Source organism: Zonotrichia leucophrys, chromosome 2, assembly GCF_028769735.1.
Source record: "Zonotrichia leucophrys gambelii isolate GWCS_2022_RI chromosome 2, RI_Zleu_2.0, whole genome shotgun sequence".
Taxonomy (NCBI): Eukaryota; Metazoa; Chordata; class Aves; order Passeriformes; family Passerellidae; genus Zonotrichia; species Zonotrichia leucophrys.
The window spans coordinates 21359952-21381127 of record NC_088171.1 but is presented as its reverse complement, the minus strand read 5'-3'; the positions used below and the strand labels follow the sequence as shown (position 1 = coordinate 21381127).

The 21176-nt window shown below is 41.0% G+C and overlaps 1 protein-coding gene across 2 annotated transcripts in view; it reads right to left on the bottom strand.

Moving 5' to 3' along the window:
• The window catches only part of ST8SIA6 (ST8 alpha-N-acetyl-neuraminide alpha-2,8-sialyltransferase 6), a 38417-nt gene extending 18804 nt beyond the window's left edge, over window positions 1–19613 (bottom strand). The window contains exons 1-4 of one of the 2 annotated variants that reach the window (XM_064704196.1): window positions 19362–19613; window positions 19057–19152; window positions 10038–10136; window positions 4449–4535 (exon numbers count right to left, since the gene is read on the bottom strand). In XM_064704196.1, coding sequence (XP_064560266.1) covers window positions 4449–4535; window positions 10038–10136; window positions 19057–19152; window positions 19362–19456 — 377 coding nt within the window. In that variant the 5' untranslated portion in view covers window positions 19457–19613. The remainder of the gene's footprint in view (window positions 1–4448; window positions 4536–10037; window positions 10137–19056; window positions 19153–19361) is intronic. The other variant, XM_064704195.1, reaches the window with a different exon arrangement.
• Between the last annotated feature and the right edge of the window lie 1563 nt (window positions 19614–21176).

The following is a 21176-nucleotide window of genomic DNA, read 5'->3' as shown; positions in this document are numbered from 1 at the left end:
ATGTTACTTTAAAAATGAAAAAAAATTAAAATATTTTGGTTGGGGGCAGCATTCTGCCAGCTAGACTGCAATGTAACATCAGGAATTTTAAAGCTGTGTTTTACACCTGGGAATATCCTTCTCTCTTCATTATGAGATGCAAATAAGGTTTGTCTGGAATGATCTTTGCATGGGGAGAGGGCCCAGTAGGCACAGCTCACACTTTCAGTGTGATGTCACTCCTGAAGTGCTACTGCACTGTTTGATAGGCTTCAAGCTCAGACAGCCCAGAAATACAATGCTCAGAGGCTTCTCTGAAACACAGCATGTGCTCAGCCTTTCTCCCCTCATTCTGAAGCCTGTTTTAAATATTTTGTAGCTTTCTGCAAAAGCTGGAGTCACAACTATTTTGAAACCTGCAGATTATTGGATACCATTGGTGTATGCCCCAAATGAGAGTAAATGAAGCTTGTAAGTCTGTAAAGCAGACAGATGTGGAGGTGTAAAAAACAATTACAGCTTGCACTTAGCTGGGCTCCGTAATGTGTTGCAGTAATGAAGTATTTCTTTAAAGCGGAAAACCTTTGAAGAATACTGATATAATAATTAATATTCAGGTTACCTAGGGAACTTGAGACTCTGCTGACTGTAGCTAGAAGATCCTTTGCAGAGAAAGCTACCCAGCACAGCTTTTTTTTCCCTAGACCTTTAAGGATAACCTTTCCAGGCAGCTGTGAGATTATTTTCCCCACTTTTCCAAGTTTCTACCAAGTTTCTCCCTTACAGACAAGAAATCCTAGCACTTCTTCTGTCTAAAACAAGTTAGAGCTGATTATCTGAAAAGGGAGGAAGAATTCAGGTGGGCTTGTAAAAAAAGGCATAATGAGGAGATGCTAGATGACTGAAGAGCCATAAAGAACAAAATAAATTTTTAAAAGGTCAAGAGAAGATTAATTTTATAAAGGAAAAGTCAGAAAAAAAGAATAGTTTTCTATATGTCCCTAGAAATAAATGTTGGAGAAGACTCCAAAAATCAGTTAGTAGGATGCTACTTGCACCACTCTTTTAACAATGACTGACAAATACTACTGTGGGGCACAATAAATCTGAACTAGATTTCAAGAGCAATGAACCAAGTGCTTGCATTTGCTCCTCTGAGGGCAGCCTATGTCTGACAATGCTGATGTCATCACTATTGACACTATAATAAGTGAAATGCCAGAAGACTGGTTCCCTGACAGAGTCTGGAAAAAAATCAACCACAAAAGAGTGACTGTAAATATGGGAGGTATTAAAGAGAACATCATGGCTTGTACTTGCTTCCTTATTCTTCTTGATTTTGAGAAATGCATGTGTAAACATCACGTAGCCATCAAGAACCAGTGAGCGCTGCCAGAGAGCAGCCTAGCCAAGAGCACGTGAGCCAGCACAGCAGAGCAGCTTCAGAGGGAGCCATTTGGGAAAGGGCAGCCCTCTGACAACAATGGACACCAAAGCTGAGCCAGGTAGTAGAGGGTCAGCCTGGACTCTGCTCTCCAACAGTGAATTGGCAAAAAACCTGTAGTTTATGTTAGACATGGCCGTCAGCTGTAACCCTTCTGCCAAATAAAAAGACAAGCATTTCTTTCCTCAACTGCACTTCTAATTTATATTCTTTTATTTGGCCTGGATCTGCTGGGAGAGCAGCTTACAATGTGAATGGATGTGTACTCCTTGGCACACAGTGCTGTCTTCTAGGAACACAGGAGTTACTGGCTTAGATCACAGATTCCTTCACTCCACTAGCAGCACAGTGGAAGCCAGCAGTAAAAGCTGCAAAGGAAAACACAGGAAAGCTTCTCTGAAAAACTAACTACCCAGGAGAAGCTGCTCTTGAACCTTATTAATTAGAGGTTAGTGTATGCCCTGAAGCATAAGACATTAAATCCCTTATAAATATGCATGCCCGCTCTTCAGAACTTCAGGAAAATAGAGAGATGTCAAAAAATTGACACCGCGCCTGAGAAGCATCTAAGCGTTCACTGCATTTAACAGATGGACAAACAGGAAAAGAAGTTAAGCAGCTTCTCTGCAGTCTTGTGAGCAGGCAGACTTCTGGTGGCACTGCCAGGTGAATAATGTGACACAGCTTCAAGTTTCTCCTGCTGAAGGTGGCTGGCTGTAGTACCCAATTTCTGCTGCACAGCCCCTCAGAGATTAATTTCCTCTTCTGCAAATGGGTGCGTTTATCTACTACTTAATGAGATTTTCAGACTGCAAAATATTTGTACTACACAGCTATTACTGACACAAGGATAAGTCAAAAAAAGAAAGAGATCTACTGCCCAGTGAATATTAATTCATTTATTTCACTACAACTCTAGAACTTTTTCACCCCCATGGTTCCATTAATGCATCATTTTTCAGCTGAAGTGCCCTTCAAAGTTAGTTGGAGGCTTAAGTCTGATAAATAAGCCTGGAAGTTCTGTAAGCATGGAGATTTAGCCAGCAAATTTTAAATAAAATTTGGTTTTCTTTTTAACATCTTTTTATTTTAAAGACTCCATTGAACACCTGCTAAGAGCCTTGAAAATCTCCAGCATGGTCATGTGTTAAGGACAACTGTAAAATTTTAATATACTATTTCCAAAAAACAATAGAGAAGACTGAGAATGAAAAAAAAGAAAAGACTTATGCAAAAGCACCCATCTTTTGTAAAATAATAATTCATGATGCCATGAATTATTATACACCAAAGCACCAGTCCTTAGTCATGGAAATCTTTGATGTCATCAAATCAGATGAAATGTCAGAAACAGAATACATAGTACAGTCATTAGAATTGCAGCATGGGTTATGTACATATGAACTAGCTAATACTCCAGCTAGTTTGGATGTTAAAAACCAAGAAAACCATAACAGCACAGCCCTTGAATGTTGATTCAGTAACAAGTTTGTCCAGCCTGTGCTGAACCATGGATTTTAAAAGATGGTTTTCTGCTTGGTATATGAGCTAAATTAAAGTTAGTAAGATCACCTCAATGTACATAGAGTCCACACTTTTTGGTGGCTTAGTGCATCCAACAGTTTTTTCTTTTGAATTTTTCCAGTTTGATCATTGGTTGTATAACCTACCTTGACTATTTATGACCCATACTCCTTGCTGGAAACCAAAGACAGCATGAGGGACAGCAAGCATCCTGTATTTAAAATCCAGTCTTATATGATGTTTTGGATGCTTGTTTGCCATAGGCCTAGAAGATGCAGAAGGTGGCCCAGTGGAGGGGAGATTGTATAAGCAATAAATGAAGAAGTCAGGCTGGACAAAGGAGTGGCTACAGTGCCACTGATTCAAACACCCAGTACAGCAGAAGCAGTAGCAAATAGCTGGTATGTGGTGGCTGGTCCATTTGGAGGGAAGAGAAGTTTAAAAAAAAATAGATTGGAAAACAAAAAGTTCAAATGTAGCAGGGTGAAGAGCAGGTGAGAGCAGCTTCATCTCCCATCAACTCTGTGCAAGACACTTGCCTGTTCTGAGATGGAATGGGCTGCTTTACAGCTCCTTGTCATGCTGATAGCTCTGTGCACAGCTGAGGCCTGCCTGAGTCAATACAGTTTCTCTAACTCTGTGTATACTCCTATCTCAGCTTTGGGAAACACCATTAGTCAGCTGTGATACACAAACACAGCAATTTATGGTGCACAAAACCCTTCACCCTGTCCCCCACCACCCCAAAACTGCTTCTTCCAAAGGGATCATGATGAACATGTGGATATTAAGCTCTCAATGCCAGTTAACTCCAAAGAGTTGGAAGATAAGTCCATTTATTTGTTTTTAACAATCATGACGGAATCTTTAATTATGATCTATGTAAAAATGTAAATCAAGACAGCTTTTTTCCCTGGAGAAAACAGGGATGGCACAGTGAAGCTGTTCTTTTAAACCAGCATGATTTCCAAATGAGAGTTTAGTCTTTTCAGAGCCCACCATCCCTACTGAGCATGTCCTTCTGTGCCATCCCAAAGAAGGACAGATGGAATCACGTGCTGTCATGCTCAGGGGCCATGGCATGCAGTGACAAACCTAATGAGCACTTGGGCACTTCTGCAATAGAGGCAATAGTCTTGGAGTGAGGAACACACTGCTTCATTATAGCCTTTTATCAGAGTGCTAGTTCAAATGGACAAAATAACATCCTCAGTACTTTAACACTGTAGGCTTTATGTCAGAAATATTTCAATTCATTCTACTTAAGTTAGTTTACCACTCATTATTGTGAATATAAATGAAATTACTTATGTAGTTCTTTAATTCTACTCAGTTTGAACAGATAAATTCCACCAAACAAGAAGAGCCCCAGCATCAAAAAGTTGATAGAAATTACTACAAGCAATACAAAATTATCTGTTTAAAAGGGAATATTTAAATTTACAGCGTGTTAGAAAAATCTAGGGTAAACAGTTTTTCTTAATGAGACAATGAAAATTACCTGAATTTTGTAGATTCTTCTGGTTTCCTTACCCAGGTGCAGTTCTGCAGTTTTGTGACTATGTGAAGATAATAATCTTCTGAGTATCTAAAAAAGGAAACAACATCAAACACTAGAATACATATGTATATATATTTAGAAACAGTCTCTAAAAACATTCAAATGGTGCATTTATTAATAATAATGTGCATGGTGCATATATAATAGATTGCTTTTAGAACTCCATGACCTATTTTATTTTTGTAATTTGTAACAGCACTATCCTCATTTAACTAGCATGACCTATTAAACATCTCTTCTTAGTACTGGTGTCCTAATGAACTTCAGAAAGTTTCAAAAGTACATTTGTTTCAAACTCACATAACTAACCATAAATATTTTGAAACTCTTAGAAATCATCTCAAGTGCAAAACTCCAAAATAATATAAATAATTCTCTTGTACTTAGTGGTTTAAACCATAAAGTGTTTTGAAAAGTGGCTCTTCCTGGCCAAGATAAAACATAACATTTCTTATGCCTGTTCTTTCATTTACTTAATAGAATCTCCAAAGCTCAATCATCTAAAGGCATTAGACCAATATTTACAGATGTAATTTTTCCTTTAAACTGTCTGTAAAATAAAACTATCTGCTATTTTACATGATACAGAACTTTGGTTACATTGCTACATATAACCAAAAAGCTCTCTGCTCTTGAAAATCCATTCAAGAGATTTAAATTTGTTCACAAGCTAAATACTTTGTAATATGCAAGTCAAAAGAATTAAGACATTTTTGGCTTTCATGTTCTATGTTACTGTTTCTCCCATTTGTGCCTGGATTATAATACAGGTTTTTAAAAACAATAACTGACTTAAGATAACTGGAGGAATAGGAAGAAAAGAAGGTATGGATGTCATGATTAAAATTCTATAGGACCCAAGTCTCCATACAAGATCTAACTTGTATTATTTTAACAAAAATAGCTTAGTGTTGATCCAAACGTTCATGAGTTTATTCAAGCTGTCACTTGGAAGTGTCTATTTTGAACAGTTTTACAAGAGTTGGGATGGCAACTTGACTTGTTTTTAAGTGGAGCATGAGAATTGATAAAAAGCAACATAAAAAAAATGTCTGGTGGTTGCAGCAGTAGAGGTCAATTATCTGAAAGCTTCCTTCTCTCTGTTCCACATTTGAAATAAACAGATTGTTTGCTTCATAAAAGTACTGCAATTGCTAAAGGTAACTCACTGATCCTACCCCAAGTAAAATCATGCCCAATTTCCACACAGAAAAATAAATTATAATTTTAAGAGGAATTTGCATTAAAACTGGTCTCTGGCTCAAGTTGGCATCTGTGACAACATGTACAAATTTCATCCTCCACACTTAGCAAACTCATAACGGAACTAGAGATTATAACTAAACTGATTCTACTGAGCCCTTCACAACCCAAGAGAATTCAATCAGCAGAAGCAGGAAAAAACTATTTTCATTGCAGCTGTAGCTGATCTGACCTGGTCCAGCACATTCCTCCTCCTTCCAGTCCAACTGCCTTGTGTCACTATGGGTACTTACCTGACTCCACTCCTGTTTTTCGTTTGCCAGGTTTTGCACTTGTTAAATGCTTTCATAGGCCACTTTTACTACCAGGGCAAAAAAATAATCCAGAAGGATTATTATATGCACATACATTTTCTTCTTGTTGTGTTAAACCAGACAAGAAAGATTCTGTCTAAGTCCACAGCAAGAATAAGCAAAGAGTGATGGAAATGGACAAACAGGGATCAAGGCCCTCCTATTTTGGCAGCTGCCTGCTGTTATGTTACCAGCCTTGGAACTGCAGCCACAGAAAATGGAACTACCTTCCTGCTGAAGCTGATCCCTAAATTGAGTCACTATGTGGGCAGACAAGGGTCAGTAGGAGTGCAGGGCAGGGAGGGTTTGTTGGGTGAACGTGAGATAAAAGCACAAAACCAAAATAGCCAATTCTGATGTTGAGTAGCTCATCTGGTTTCATTTCTTAATATAAACAAGAAATCACTCTTAGATGCTTGGACTTGCAAAAAAATTTCAGACATTAATAGGACAACAGACCACAAAGGGTTACTTACACTATAGTTATCCAGAAGAAAAAAAAATATAGCAAAAGCAAATTCTAGCCTAAAGACATTGATAAGATGAAGATAAGAGTCAGAAACGAAATGAGAAATTACCATCTATTCAGAAAGAAACTGCATTGACTGACAATTTTTTAGTCAGTTACAGGGAAACATTTGGTAGGGAGAAGAATGAAAGCATAATCCATAATGCCAGTTCCAAGATCTCATAGGAAACATAGGCCCTCTCTGTCAGAAACTGTAAGGGTCCTCTCATACTTGTAACAGAAAATGCACTTTGGGTAAAGCACCAATTACAAAGCAAGAACACTGCAGCCTTTCCACAGCTGTCTCTACTGGACGGAATTGCTCTTGCTCAGAGCTATCCAAGCTCACCAGCTCACACAGAAAAGCTCCATTTCCAGGTCTTTACAAGTCAGAACACCAACTCTGCTCGCCCTATGCATTTAGTTTAGCTCCTCCTGTGACTTACAAGGACACTCTGGTCTGTCAGAACTTGTCTTTACCAGCAGGCACAGCGCCACAGACAGCACAGACATCCCAGCACGCTGTCCTGGGGGACAGCAGCTCCCAACTGTGGCAGTTCTGCAAGGCATCTGCTCACACCAGTAAAAGGTTTCTATCAAATGAACTCTACTACAGACATCATTCCTAGAAATAATTTTTAAAGACTCTGGGATTTGCTGCAGCTGGGTTTATAGCCCAGAAAACTTTGTATTCTTCCCAGGAAGCTAATTTTAGCATTTCCTGCTTTAAAGGAGGCTTGGGGACTCACTTCTCCAAACAAATCAGTTCAGGCTATCAGGGAATCATTTCATGACTCTGCTGTAACCCAGACAGTCATCTTCTCCACTCTTCCATTTCAAAGAGCTGGCACATTACATAGATTTCCACTGGCACCTAGGAGCCTCCAGCACATACTCACTGATGCTAAAACGGTTTTATTATTAAGATAAAAAAGAAAGGCTCAGGTAAATTGAGTCATAAGAATACTTGGATAACACAATGATTACAGTGCTGAGAAGAGTGAATGAATGAAACATGGTGTCTTTTTGTCCTGTTTTTGTCTGCCACCTGCACCACAACCATTATAATAATTTGCTGTCCTAGAAAATTCTCTTATACTATATGAGCCTGACTGACAAATAACACCTGGAAGACTTTTCCCCCCCCCCCCAGAGTATTTGTCAGGTAAGAAGTGACCTTCTATGTTAACTGCAGTGGCTAAGGTGGAATTACTATGCACATTCAAAGCACTGACAAAGTATTAGTATCTTCTAATTTTTGGAAGATATCTAAAGGAAAACAGCAAGGACAAATTGTAGAGACAGCATGGAGACAACAGGTAAAACGTCAGAACAGACAGATGCAGTCTCATTGGTTATTTACTAAAGCTAAATACTACCTTGCAAAAAAGGTATTTGAATTGGAAAGAAGATTGAGCAGCAGGAGCAAAAAAAAAGGACACATTTCTACTTGGCAGTTTGTGTTCAAGAAACAAACAAATAAAAAAGAAAAACTGTGGCATGAAATGCAAAATAAGGGGAAGCTCTGTTTTGCCTCTGGACGTTTTAACATTACCAAAAAAAAAATATCGGTTTTATAAGCCCTCAGGAGATTTTACACAGGGGCTGCTCTAGAATAAAAATGGAAAACTGCTAGCAAAACTCAGCACTTCAGGCTCTTTGTCACCACCAGCATATACTTGCTATAATAATAACAACAACTTCCCACTTACATAGCATTTCTTACTATTAAATCATTTGACAAGCTTTAAATTAGTAATTTTTTCTTTCTCTTTCTTCCAGTTTAAGAGGCAGGAGTTTCCAGAATGTCCCTCCAAGGCTAGAACTGTAATATAAAGCATTTATATACCACGCCCATGTGTCACAGCTTGAAAAAGCAACAAAACCCCGGCAGCCCCTCTCAGTGAAGGTCAATGGCTGCAATATTCATGGCAAAAGGCAATCCCTTGCTCCTTTTCTTTCCCAAGCATCTGTTTCTCTTCCTACCTACCCAGTTCACCTTCTGCCTCATTAAATGGTACAACCCCTTTCTCTTTAACCATGGAATAAAAGTCTTGTACTTTGTAGAGTTTCTCCCGTAATCTCAGCTCCAAAATGTCCTCAATGAACATTTGAAGAGCTCATCTCCAAAGACTGCAAAACTTTGCAATGTGTGGGATAAACAACTGCATTTATATCACTGCAAGTGGATTTTGAAAGCAATACAGTGACTGCTTTTCCTCCCCTTGGTGTTAATCTCTCAAGTTTTCAGTCAACTGCATTATTTTACCTCTGCCAGTCTGTGTTCCAGCTCTCACTATCAGTGCATCAGTAACATAGTGGTCTAGCACCCTTCAAAAGAATAAAAACTTCAATGATATGTTGCTGAAAAAAGTAGAATAATGATGGGAGAAGAGATTGTAAAGAAGGGGGGAAAAAGAATGAATAAATAAATAAAGAAGTAATAATAAGAGCAAAGACAAAATGCTGGAAATACGATGATTTAAAGAGATGTGAAAGGTTTTGAAATGCAATAAAAAAGTGAGGAGGGGGCAGAAAAGACAGAGTATGTTTTCAAATCGCCATTTAATGTTGTTTTGGCATTAAGTAAAAACTTGAATTCTCCAGTACTTTGAATAGGGAAAGGCATATAATTGTTTTTAGTTCACCTTTTGTTTCTCATTCTATTTCTCTTCCCAAATGGAGGGGAGCAGGGAGGGAAGCTCCCACTTTTAAAGACAGCATGGCACCATCCATTTTAAGCTGCAACTCAGTCCTAATGGGAAGCCTTTCTTACCTTCAATGTTTTATTTGTTGGTGCAGCCCTTTGTTTATTGGTGCATTGATATAGGAAAAGATGTTACATGTCAAAATCACTGTCTGCTTCTCAGCTTTTCACTTTGGAAAGTGACAAGGAATCTGAGTAGGACTGATATCAAAGTTGGATTTTTCTCCATGCCAGAAAAATACAGAGCAACAAGTTGAAACCCAAAATTAATTTGGGGTGGTTTTTTTCCCCAATGTGTCTAAAATTGGACTGTTTGTTTCCTGTGGACTTGCAATCATAATGCAGTCATGTGACTAACCAGCAGGTCTTTATACTAGTACATTTCCATACTTCCTCTAGTTAGCAATGCTGAGCAGAATGAGCAACTGAAGTTGCTCATAAAAGGAGGAGTGCTCACCAGTCAGGGAAAAGACTCTCAAAAATGAAATTATACCCCTCACTTCTACTCAGTATTTTTGTGAATAACTTGTTGCTAACTGCCAAGAAGAAATCTTGTATTGTGAAAATAAAAAAAGTTAAAATCCCACCTCAAATAAATCTTATCCATGTAAAAGAAAAAAAAGCAGCAAACATTGGTTGAACAAATTCAGTTTTCTGTTGCATAGCTCCCCTTTAATAAACAAGAATTATGTAAAAAAGGACAATCTTTTACCCTTCTATTTAAAACAAACAAAGCAGAAAGGACAGCAAACACCTACCTTTTCTTCTTGATAGATGATGACAAAATGTTGTCCTGAATTGCCTTACATTTTGAAGCCTGTTCAAACTGGTAAATTCCATTTTTATTATGAGTTGTTCTGTTAAAAGGGAGCAGGAGGAGAAAAGGCAATAAACTTTAGAAGAGAGAACATATTCTACCAATGTTGTCACATTTACTTTATTATGCCAATAGGATTAATAACCATTGCTTTAGCTGAAAACATTACTAAAGAAACCTTATGGACTTCTATTGTGAAGTTCTTGTTATTAAAAGAGAGTTTTCTGCTAGGCAATATAAAATATTTGGTTGTTTAAAATAACTCTGTTTCATAGTCTGAATTATATTTTCCACTTTACACTGCAATCAGCAAATGTAATTTTAAAAAAATGAAATTGAAAGCTTCCTGAACATTAAGTTTTGAAGATATTTAAAATATTCACTAGTAAAATATTCAGCAGATGTGGTTTCCTAAAATTGCTGATGAAATGCAATATTTGGAGTGAATATAATATATACAGGAAAGTTCATTCACAGGTGAAGTGGGCCTTTGTACTTTGACCTTAACTTACTGATTCAAGTATAATACTTCCTGCCTTGTTTATTCTTTATTTACACAGAAAGAACAAATATTTGTAAAAGGAACCAGGGGAAGTGTCAGATAGTATCTTTAATTCCTGTCTTACTTTCACCAAACTCCTGTGTGGTCCTCTTGCTCTGGGCAGTCCTTGTAGAAGAATGAGATTGTAGTAAATGTAGTAAATGACTGAGATACCAAGGTCTGATTCCATTCACATCAGTTCATCCTGTATCTATGTCCAATCTCATACAATCACCCTCTTCTAACACAGCCTTCCACTCTGTAGATTGCCATTTACCCTAAAGATTTCTTCTCTGGCATTATTCTCCCTGCCCCTCACCATGTTCTTCCCTGCCACCTCCCCCTCCTCTTTGCTTCTTTCCACTGATTCACTCCATGCAGAGCCCCTGGACATTGCAGCCTTTTGCTCAAACCAGAAGTAGAAGCACAGAAGGCAGAGGGGCCGTGTGCTGTTCCTAGAGAACAAGTGAAACATCTCTGCACAGAGACACTCACACAAGAGAAAGGCCTTCCTGCTTTGTGCTTCTGAGCCATCACTGCTTTTACTGACAAGGACCAAAACTTCACCTGCTACAACATAGAGACCCCTTAGCAACAAGATTTCTGACAAGCTGATTTTGGAGACTTGCTTGGGAAAGATGCCATTTCAAGCCACAGAGCCACAGAGTGGCTGGGGCTGGAAGGCATCTCCAGAGCTCATCTAGTCCAAACTCCCTGCTCAGGCAGGGCCACCTAGAGAGGGGGAGCAAGGACTGTACCAGATGCTTTTGAATATCTCCAAGCACAGAGACTCCACCACCTACCTGAGCAGCCTGTGCCAGTGCTCAGTCACCCTTACAGTGAAAAAGTGATGCCTGATGGTCAGAGGGACCCTCCTGTGTTCCAGCTGGTGAGCAGTGCCTCTGTTCTAGCACTGAGCACCACTAATGAGAACTTGGCTCCATCCCCTGCACCCTCCCTTCAGGTGTCAATAAGTTCTCTCCTGAGCATTCTCTTCTTAAACACCTCAGATGAACAGACTGACTGAAGAAGATAGAAAAATAAATGCTTGTTTATTTTGCTACTGAGCTGACTCTCATGGTCATAGCTGACAGGGAAGGAAAGAACCACCTTTCTTTTCCTTTCCATTGCCCATGAATTTTCTAGAGTTAGTCACCCCTAGCAGCAATTTCCACAGGATGTAGGCTGCCAAGGAGAGAGAACAGCCATCTTCATATCTTCCCACCACCAATAAATTCTTCCCAGTATACACTCAGTGCCCCTGAGGAAGTATCCAGTCTGTATGCCCCTCGTTGAGGGAAACAGTAAGACAACACAACATAAGCCTCTATCCTTCCAGTTCTGCAGTGACTCCAATAGATAGTAACAGCTGGCACTGCCTACTGAGAGCTCCTTGGCTGCCTTTGCATACAGCTCTTTATCTCATTTTTTCTCAAGGAGTGAAATACAAATAGCAGAAGGCTCTCAGAGCACACAGTTCAGAGCTAAGAACTCTGCAGACCTCCCATAGCAAGTGCTAGCAAATATTCTGCCTAAAAAATGTATGTACACAGGTTTACTGCAGCTTGCTCTCAATGGTTCTGTCTATGCAGAACAACCAGGTAGGCCCTTCCCAGTTCTCAAACAAATTTAGGTAGCACTACTTCCTCTCATGCTTCCTGTCTCTTGCTTCTCTAACTTAGTAACATCAAATGATTATTCTGCAGCTGCAGCTTAAAATAAGAGAAATGGCTACAGGCAAAAGTTTAGCTGTCTAAACAGCATCTTAAAGAAACAGAAAGGAAAAAAAAAGAACCATCGATAAAAGCAAAGTGCATGTTACTGCTGCAAATAAGCCTTTCATTATAACTAAAACCTAAGATGCTGGATATGCTGATTTGAGAAGTGGCCCCAGCCCCTCTGAGCCACCACTGGCCAGAAGAGACTGTCTAATATGTGAATATGCCAAGTGGATGACCAAGCCAGAGCAGGCAGCTAGGTCTGATCATCTCCCTGCAAGGGGCATTAGCAGAGCACCAACATTCTTGCACAACTCAGTGCAGACAACCATTACAAGTCCTTACAGCTTCCTATTAATTTATGTCCTGAGATCTGTGGGGCAATGAATAAATATTCTCTCAAAAACAAGCTTTACTCCACAGATTTTTAGTCCTTTCAAAAATTCCTAAGATCAACACAAGCAAGTTGCCTCATTTTTTTAATACACAATTGTTTTTAGGTAATCCTTTTCAAGACCTGAAAAATTCAAAAAAGGGGAAGTTCGAGAAAAAAGATAGAACAAAATAAATCCCTATTCTGTTTTGTCATTAAAGCCTCACAATCACTTTTACAGCCACATGATAGAACACCAAAATGCTTCTTCTGTGGCTTTTTGTACATAAAATTTACTTAACCCTCTTTATGTGGTGCAAAAGGTACAAAAATAAAACAATTTATTTTCAAGAGATGTAAAGCAGTTACCCATTCCATTAAAAGTTAAATTTCTGAATTTCTGTTTCACTGTCAGAGTATCCTCTGCTTCACATGAGTGAAATCTTTTTGCACTTAGATAAGATGGGTGTGCAAGAGACAGTCCAGACTTCTACTGCATTATTCATGGCAAAGTGGCACAGACATCAAACTCAGATTAAATTTCTGCTCATTTCAGACAATTGTGCAAGGCAACATTTACCACTAAACTAATTTACCTGACCCAGTGGATGACAGTCTGTTCACTACTTAGAGCAGCACTACAACTTCTGCAATGAAATCAGTAACGTGCCTCACAACACAGATATCAGCTACATTCAACTAATTCTGTGAACTATTAAGCTAAATGAGAACTTGAAGTAGAAACATTCTGTTGGTTTGAACTCATAAAACTGATGATACAGAGAAATTTCAGCTGTATTTTCCCTAGGGCTTAGATGTTCTCAAAGCCAATCTCATTGGACCAAATCTGAAAAACAGGGGCTTTTTTAATCATATATGAACAGCTTGAGGACCACATACTTCCTATGGTAATTCTAGAAACTCAGGAAGTACACCATCTGTACCTTAATAAATCCACAGTAGATTAAGACCATGTGCTTATCTATCAGCACGTTTTTATTCTATATCTTGCTCTCAGGAAGACAGCAGACCCTCAAACTGTAAAATGTTTAAGACAAGGACTGACTCCATCTTTAGACAGAAACTATATGGAAAGTCCTTTTGCTGCTCCTGCAGCATTCAGTCCTGAGACAACAGGGAACCTTAGTACAGGAAATCACCAGACAGAGGGGTATGTCAAGTAGGAGAGCATTCTGGGGGAGAAGAAAGGTACAGGAAGGAAAAGCAAAGGCACACCCTTTAAAAACAAAACTAAACCCAACCCCAGTTATCAGAGTAGGAAAATGGAATAGGCATAAGACGGAGGAATGATAGGGAAGACAAGAAAAGAAAAAAGGCAGACGGAAAAACTGATGCTGTGAGTTACACTGTAACACGAAGATTAAAAGGTCACTCTTCTAGATATCCCTCAAAATCAGGTAGAAACAAAGAATGTGGGATGAGATAGTCAAAATTTCTCAGAACTGAACTGTTTGGCAGCAGTGAAAACAACAAAAATTTCACCTCCCTAGTAAATCCACCCTGAAAGTAAGGGAAAATCCCACTCGTTGGCTATTCACGCCACACCCAGCATAATAAATTGTTGCTCTTTTCTATAGCTTCTTGATCTTGGCTGTCTGAAGCAGCATAAGAGCTCTAAACATGTTCCAGCTGAGCATCTCCAGCTAAAAAGGATAACTTCTGTATGCAAAATTACACATTTTTATCATTCTACCAAAATGGCACTGAATAGCATTATCCAGATTGTGAATATCTTCTGTCTTAATCTCTCCCTTGAAGGGACTAATTTGTATTTGAATCTCATCATCTGTTAGTTGAATACTATTAAAAAACCCCAAATCCATACTTCTATAGGAAGGGTACTCTTAAGTGCTGTCTTTGACACTATTTCAAATTAATCAGATGATAAGAATATAGTGATGTTTTTAAAGTTCACAACACCTTGATTAATAAGGCAATACACAATTTAAATTCTTGGTGAAATGGACTATAAAAATTGCTTCATCAAACCACAGGAGTAAGAATTTGTCTTGAAACATTAATCACAGCAACTGTTAAAGGGATTGACCCTACTATCTTTGTTCGAGTTCCTATAGAGGTATTGCTTTTCTAAGGAATGCTAAATCAGGTCTTTAACACAAACTGCATCTTGAAATTATTTGAAAGACCCTCCAGTACATTCACCAGGGCTATGTATAACATCAGATACTTTTTATTTATAAAATCCATAAACTGCATGACAGGTAACATGACAAGCAACTTTCAGAGCCTCATGGTAGGTGAAGTGAAAAGAATAAGGTACTTACACTAAAATCATGTTACAAGGGCACACAATAGAATGACAGAGCAGTTTCACTTGGACCAAGTAAACAGAAACCTTTCACCACTGTCAGAACATAAATATGTCCTGGCAGCAGCTTTCAACTGAACACCTATTCATTTAGACAGAACTAATGCATGATGCATGGATTCAAAATATGCTCCTAAAATATATCTGCATGCATCACCTGGGGTGAAGGGGCAAAATATTGAGAGACCAGTAAAATTGAAGTGGACCCCCACTGCTGACTAATCTGAACCATAGTAAATTATTTGTGCAGTATACTAGGCTACTCCATAATTGTGGTATTAGCCTGTCTCTTTTCCCCCTTCTGACTGCCTGAATGCAGTATTTTGTCAGGACACAGAATGTACAGGTCTCTGTAGCATTGTTAATTAAGTATAGCTGTTTATTTCCTAGGCCTGCATACAGATCTGCTGCTGAGAGAGGACTTGGGGAAATCAACACTATGGAACACTGTATTAATACTAACTTGTTTACCCATAGCTTCTCAATCACCTCCTCCCACTGTTCAATTACCTCAGTGGTCTTTACACTGGGCTTGCCCTGGACCTGCAAAGACAGAAAGCAAGCTGGGGAAATAGTAAGTGAATGCCTTAAACCTGGCAACACAGACTAACAGAGCTATGGTGGTCAGTTCTTTAGGGTACTGCTGCCTTGTGTCTTTTATATAAAGTATACATAAATAGTGCCTTTTTTTTGACTTCTCATGCAGGACCTGGCATGATTTAGCTGCTACATATTCCTGGGTAGTAAAATAGCAGCTAGAATTTCTTCCTAAATTTAACCTAGCACACCCTGGGCTTCATAACAAAAAAAATACTACCTAGCTTCTCTTACTGTTTTCATTTCCCCCTGATAAGCACTAGCAGCACTGAGTCTTCTGTTCTACCATTAATGTAACCACTAAACAAACAACTATGCCTGCACAAACAGTTGGGGAGAGAGGAAAGGAGAGAGGGAAGATCAAGGATCTAAAGGTGAGAAAAATGCAAGACTTCTTTTTTTGGTTGTACTGTTGAAAATATAAGAAGGCTGTAGTTAAGAAAATAGAAATTGTACTCGCAGTTACAGCTTAAAAATTGAGAGGACAGTATGAGGCACAGATAGGAGAAATCTGCCAGAGAACATATTATTGCAGTATAAATGACACTGGTTCCATGAATAAGTCTGGGGGTTACTAGACATATCTTACTAACAGTGGCCTTTTTTTCAGTAAGAAACTCTACTAAGAGGCACAGTAGGCTGTGAAATGAGCCCAAGACTAGATGTGCAAGTCGCACTGTAGAGGCAGTCACATTGCCCCAGTTAGCTAAGGCTTAACAAGAAAAAGGGGTAAGCAACAAACCTCTAAGAGATAAACCACATCATCAAGGTTATTTACTAAGACACAGATCCCCAGAGAACTTTAGGTGCCTGATCACCATGTATTTAAACACTGCTGCACATAATAGCTGCCTAAATATCTAAGAGAGTCTGATCCAATCCTCTGCTTTTCATCCTTTCATCCTTCAGTTTCATCCTTTAAAAGTATTACTCAAAGTAAAAGAACAGATTAGCTTTCAATACTGCAAGGCAACAGAATAATAGGACCTTAGAGATTCTTTGGGAGATGTCTGGTTACAAATATGCCTCCAACAGCAAAGGAAATAATGATAAAAAAGATTAGCTTGTGACTGTGAAGACTGTCTAGATTACTTTTACTTAGAGGTCAAGGATAGTGCCTAGGTTTTTTTTCTTTTTCCTTTCCTGGAAACATCCACGTACATCCTCTTACTCCTATGCAGGAAAGGAGGTTGCTGCCAATAACACAGCAATGCCACTCAAATGATCGGGGTTGTTTAAGAGAACCACACTACCCCACAGCACACTGGAATCTAATTCCTATTGACCAGACCATCCATCTCCATCACTGAGGGATTGCTCTGAACTCCTGAATGAGCCCAGATGCTCTCTGGATCAAGCATCTCCAGCATGGCCCTTAGCCAGGCCCAGTCCAGCTGCTGCCTGGATCAAACCCCTCCAGCATGGCTCCCTGCCCAGTCCTGCTGCTCTCTGGATGAACCAACAGCTCCTGGTCAGTCCAGTCCAGCAGCTCTCCCTTCTTTCTCATTAGCCACACATGCACCACAAAGCCCTGTCAGGCCAGCCTACTGAGCACAGTCAGTCAGGTGAGAAAGCACATCCACTCTCGGATTCAGCTGGCAAGACATCTCTCCAAAGACACTGCAGTTACAGGAGCTTGAGTATATTGAAACTTTCTTTGATGAATTATTTACTTGACACACTTTTGCAGACACTTAGTCATGAAGAAATACAATTTCAAGCTGACAAAAACTAGCTTCAAATTGGTGTCAAAATCCTCCAAGTAGAATAAGGAAAAATACATATTTAAAATCACAATCTCACTTGCCCTATTACAAAGGTTAAAAAAAATGACATGGATTTTCAGACCTCTTTGGTATGTGTTGTTTCTACTTTCATTGCTCCAGCTGAGTGTACTAAGAGCAGATGGGAAATAGACTGTTCTCTGAAGTGCTCTCTATCAGCATTTCCAGTCAATTCAATTCCATGGTATAACACAGAGAGCTGAATGAAAGGAGAGGCAACTCAGAAACTAGTAGGGAAGAGCGTGAGGAGATGGGCCAGAGGGAAACCACAGACACAGCCCAAAACAGAGTGGAAAGAAGAATGGAGTAATGGCTACCAAAAAAAGCAAAGCAGAACAGTACATACTGCAAAAAACCAGTATCAAGAGGAGGAAAGATGGGAAAAAAAGCAGAAAGGGGAAAAAATGAGAACAGGAAAGAGAAGCAGGCTAGAAGCTCGTAACAGCAGGTAGGAACATTTGGAGAATTCTGTTCCTTTTCTTTCACTCTAACTTTGAAAGATGCTATAAACTACAGCTTGTGCAAGTTTTAAATATTGAGGGAAAGAGCACAGCAGTATCTCATCAGAAACATATAAGAAATGCACTGTTAGGGTACACTGCAATCATTACTGCAACTAACATCACTTGCATTCACTTACGAAAAGCACAGGCTACCAAATACAGCTAGATTTAGTGAGATGGTGGCCTCAGTAAGGTTAACTGCACTGTCACCATTGTCTTCAACACAACCAGGACATCACAGTTTCTGTGAAAGACCCAATTCTTAAGTTCTTTCTGATTTTTATATTGTGTTTTTTGACTGTAATATATATTAACATATAATAGTCATGGTAACTGCAAAAGTAATATAAAGTAAAAGAAGAAACAAGAAATTTTTCAAAACTACTTCTTACATAGTATTGATCTCGTGTGTGGATTACACCACCATCTTCTGCACTCTTAGTTTCCCTACAGTGTGTGGGGACCCAAGAGCATAAAAACAATAGTCATTAGTATTGAAGTCTGCATGTAAGGCACAACGTTTCACAGCTGATTTTACAAAGTACCTTCACATTAAATTTCACAGTATAAAATAACAGGCTGTAAAGCAAAAATCTACACTGATCTAGAAGGTCAAGACACAGGATCAAATTAATGGGCTCCCATAAAGTACAATGCCAACCCAAAACTAAACAGGCTTCATATGTCTTGCCTTCATTGTAAATGGATTGTAAATGATAAATCTGCATTTTTAACTAAATACAGATTACAAAAACAGTAATAGCATTTCCCAGCTCCACCTTCCTGGAAAGAATAATAAAAAGATACCTGGAACGTGTCATTCAGCAGGCACTTTTTGCATGGTACGCTAACAAAACTGCTCTACGCAGTATTTTATTGGGCTCGAAACCAACGGCAGTGACAGCCGTCAATAAGGGGGCCCATGGACAAATAATTCATTATAGTTAAAGCAAAGTGCTATTTGCCCTAATAATCTCTAACGCTCTCTCTGATCAAGCTACCGAAACAAAAGCGAGAATGAACCGGAGCGAAGGCGAATTTCTGCTTTTGCAGACCCGACATCACGGACGCACCAGCGGGCGTCCAGCCCGTACCTGTTCTCGGTGTGGGGAAGGGGCGTCAGGGGAGACCTGAGGGCTCGCACCACTTTCGGCGTGACAGCCGCTACTCCTGCGTCCTCCTGCCAGCCCCTGGCAAGCGAGACGGGAAAAGTTGTCAGGACCAGTGATTGAACATCACCCGGCGAGAGCGGCGCCGCTCTCCTGCCCACGACCCGCGCCGAGCCCAGACCGAGCCGAGGGCACGGCCAGGCTCCGCTGCGCCCCGCGGGGCTCGTCCCGCTCCTCCCGCCCTCCCCAGCCGGCTCCGGACCGCGGGCGAGGCCGCCCGGCCGCCCTACCTGGCGCGGAGGGGCTGCTGGCCGCCCAGGCGCAGGAGGCAGCCTCCCAGCAGCAGGCTGCCCAGCGCCGCGGCCAAGGCGATGACAGCCCGCATGGTGCGCTCGGCAGCGGCGCCCGTCGCAGCTACGGCCCCATAGTATTTAAGGGAGGCTGCGGGGAGGGGGAGGCGGCCATGGCAGCCACAGGGTCTCTGCGCTCCGCCCCTCGCCCGCAGCCCTGCGCCGCCGCGGCCGCCGCTGCTGCCATCGGCCCCCCCTCCCGCCGCGGCCGCCGCGTGGGCCCGGCCCGCCGGTGCTGGCGGGGAGCGGCCGGGCTCGGCCGGCGTGAGGGCGGCACCCGGGGTGCTTTGCTAGAGGCCTGTGCCGGCCGCGCCTCGGGGCGCTTCCCTCAGCGCTTCCCTGTGTCGAGGGCGGCGGAGCGAGGGAGTCGAAACTGCCCAAACTTTAATGGGGGAGAGGGGCGCCCTGCGGGACGGCGGCGGGAGCAGGGTGCGGGGCTTGCCCGGCGAGGGCAGGCAGCCCTGCCCCGTGGCTGGCGTATTGAAGCCGCTGCAGCTTCAATAGCTCTTTCTCTGAATTAAAAAGTAATAGTCAATGTGTCCTGTGTTTTGTCTCATAAAAGGTATATTATAAAACTATTTATATTATAGATAAAAATGACCCCACGTGGAACACTGTGCGTGTGCGGCTCGGGGCCCCCCAGCATAAGAAGGCTGTGACCCTGATCAGAGGAGAGCCGTGAACCTGATTGAGGGATGGAACCCCTGTGCTGTGGAGACAGCCTGAGAGCTGGGCTGCTTCAGCCTGGAGCAGGCTCTGGGGGGACCTCATTACAGCTTTCTGTAGGAGGCCCCCAAGGAAGCTAGGGAGGGACTTTTTAACAAGGGCATGTAGTGATAGGACAGGCAGGAGGGCTTTAAACTGAAAGAAGACAGGTTTAGATGGAATATTAGGAAGATATTCTTTACTGTGAGCATGATGAGGCACTAGAACAGATTGCCCAGAGAAGCTGTAGATCCCCCATCCCTGGAAGCGTTCAAGGCCAGCTTGGATTAACCTTAGTGGAAGATGTCCCTGCTTATGGCAAGGATGGTTGGAACTGGATGGAACAATAAGGTTGAACCCAAAACATTCTATATGTCTATCATTTGGAGCGGTTTTGGTAGAGAAATGCTTCTGTAGTAAGCTTGTGTCTTTCTGCCTGATGGTGCATTCAGTGTTGCTTTCACAAACCATTGGTATGAGAAACCTAGAAAGGTGACAAGGTGCGAATAACCAGGTCATCTTTATTAAAAGTGGGTAGAAGAGATGCTGTGACTTACAGTAGCCTTTCAATTGTGAGCTGACACCTTGTTTTTGCAGATTCATCCCTATCCTTCGTGTTTTCTGTATCTGTGAACAGTTCCTTAACCCTTGGAGCTGCTGCTCATCAAACAATGGCTAGAAAGTCTCAAAGTAAGAGCTCTGCTGCTCTATATTAATGAAGTAACACAGACTTGATATTGTGACTGGTTAGATATGACAGTAGGAAGCAGCAAGCCTTTCGGAAGTGCACCAGAGGAACAGCGCAGCACTGTCTGTGACTGTGATGGAGTATGCAGGGAAACATGCAGGGAAACATGCAGGGAATGATGTTTTTGGGGCATTTGTTCGCTTGCTGGTGAGCAGGGCTGTGGGTGCTGGTGGGAGCGAGCTAGAAGCAGTTGGCTGGTGTCCCAAGGGGTTGCAGGTATCTGACTGGCTCATTGCACAGTCCCCCAGGAGCACAGCTCAGTTGTCTTCTTGGCTTTGAGATACTTAATTGTAATAGCAAAA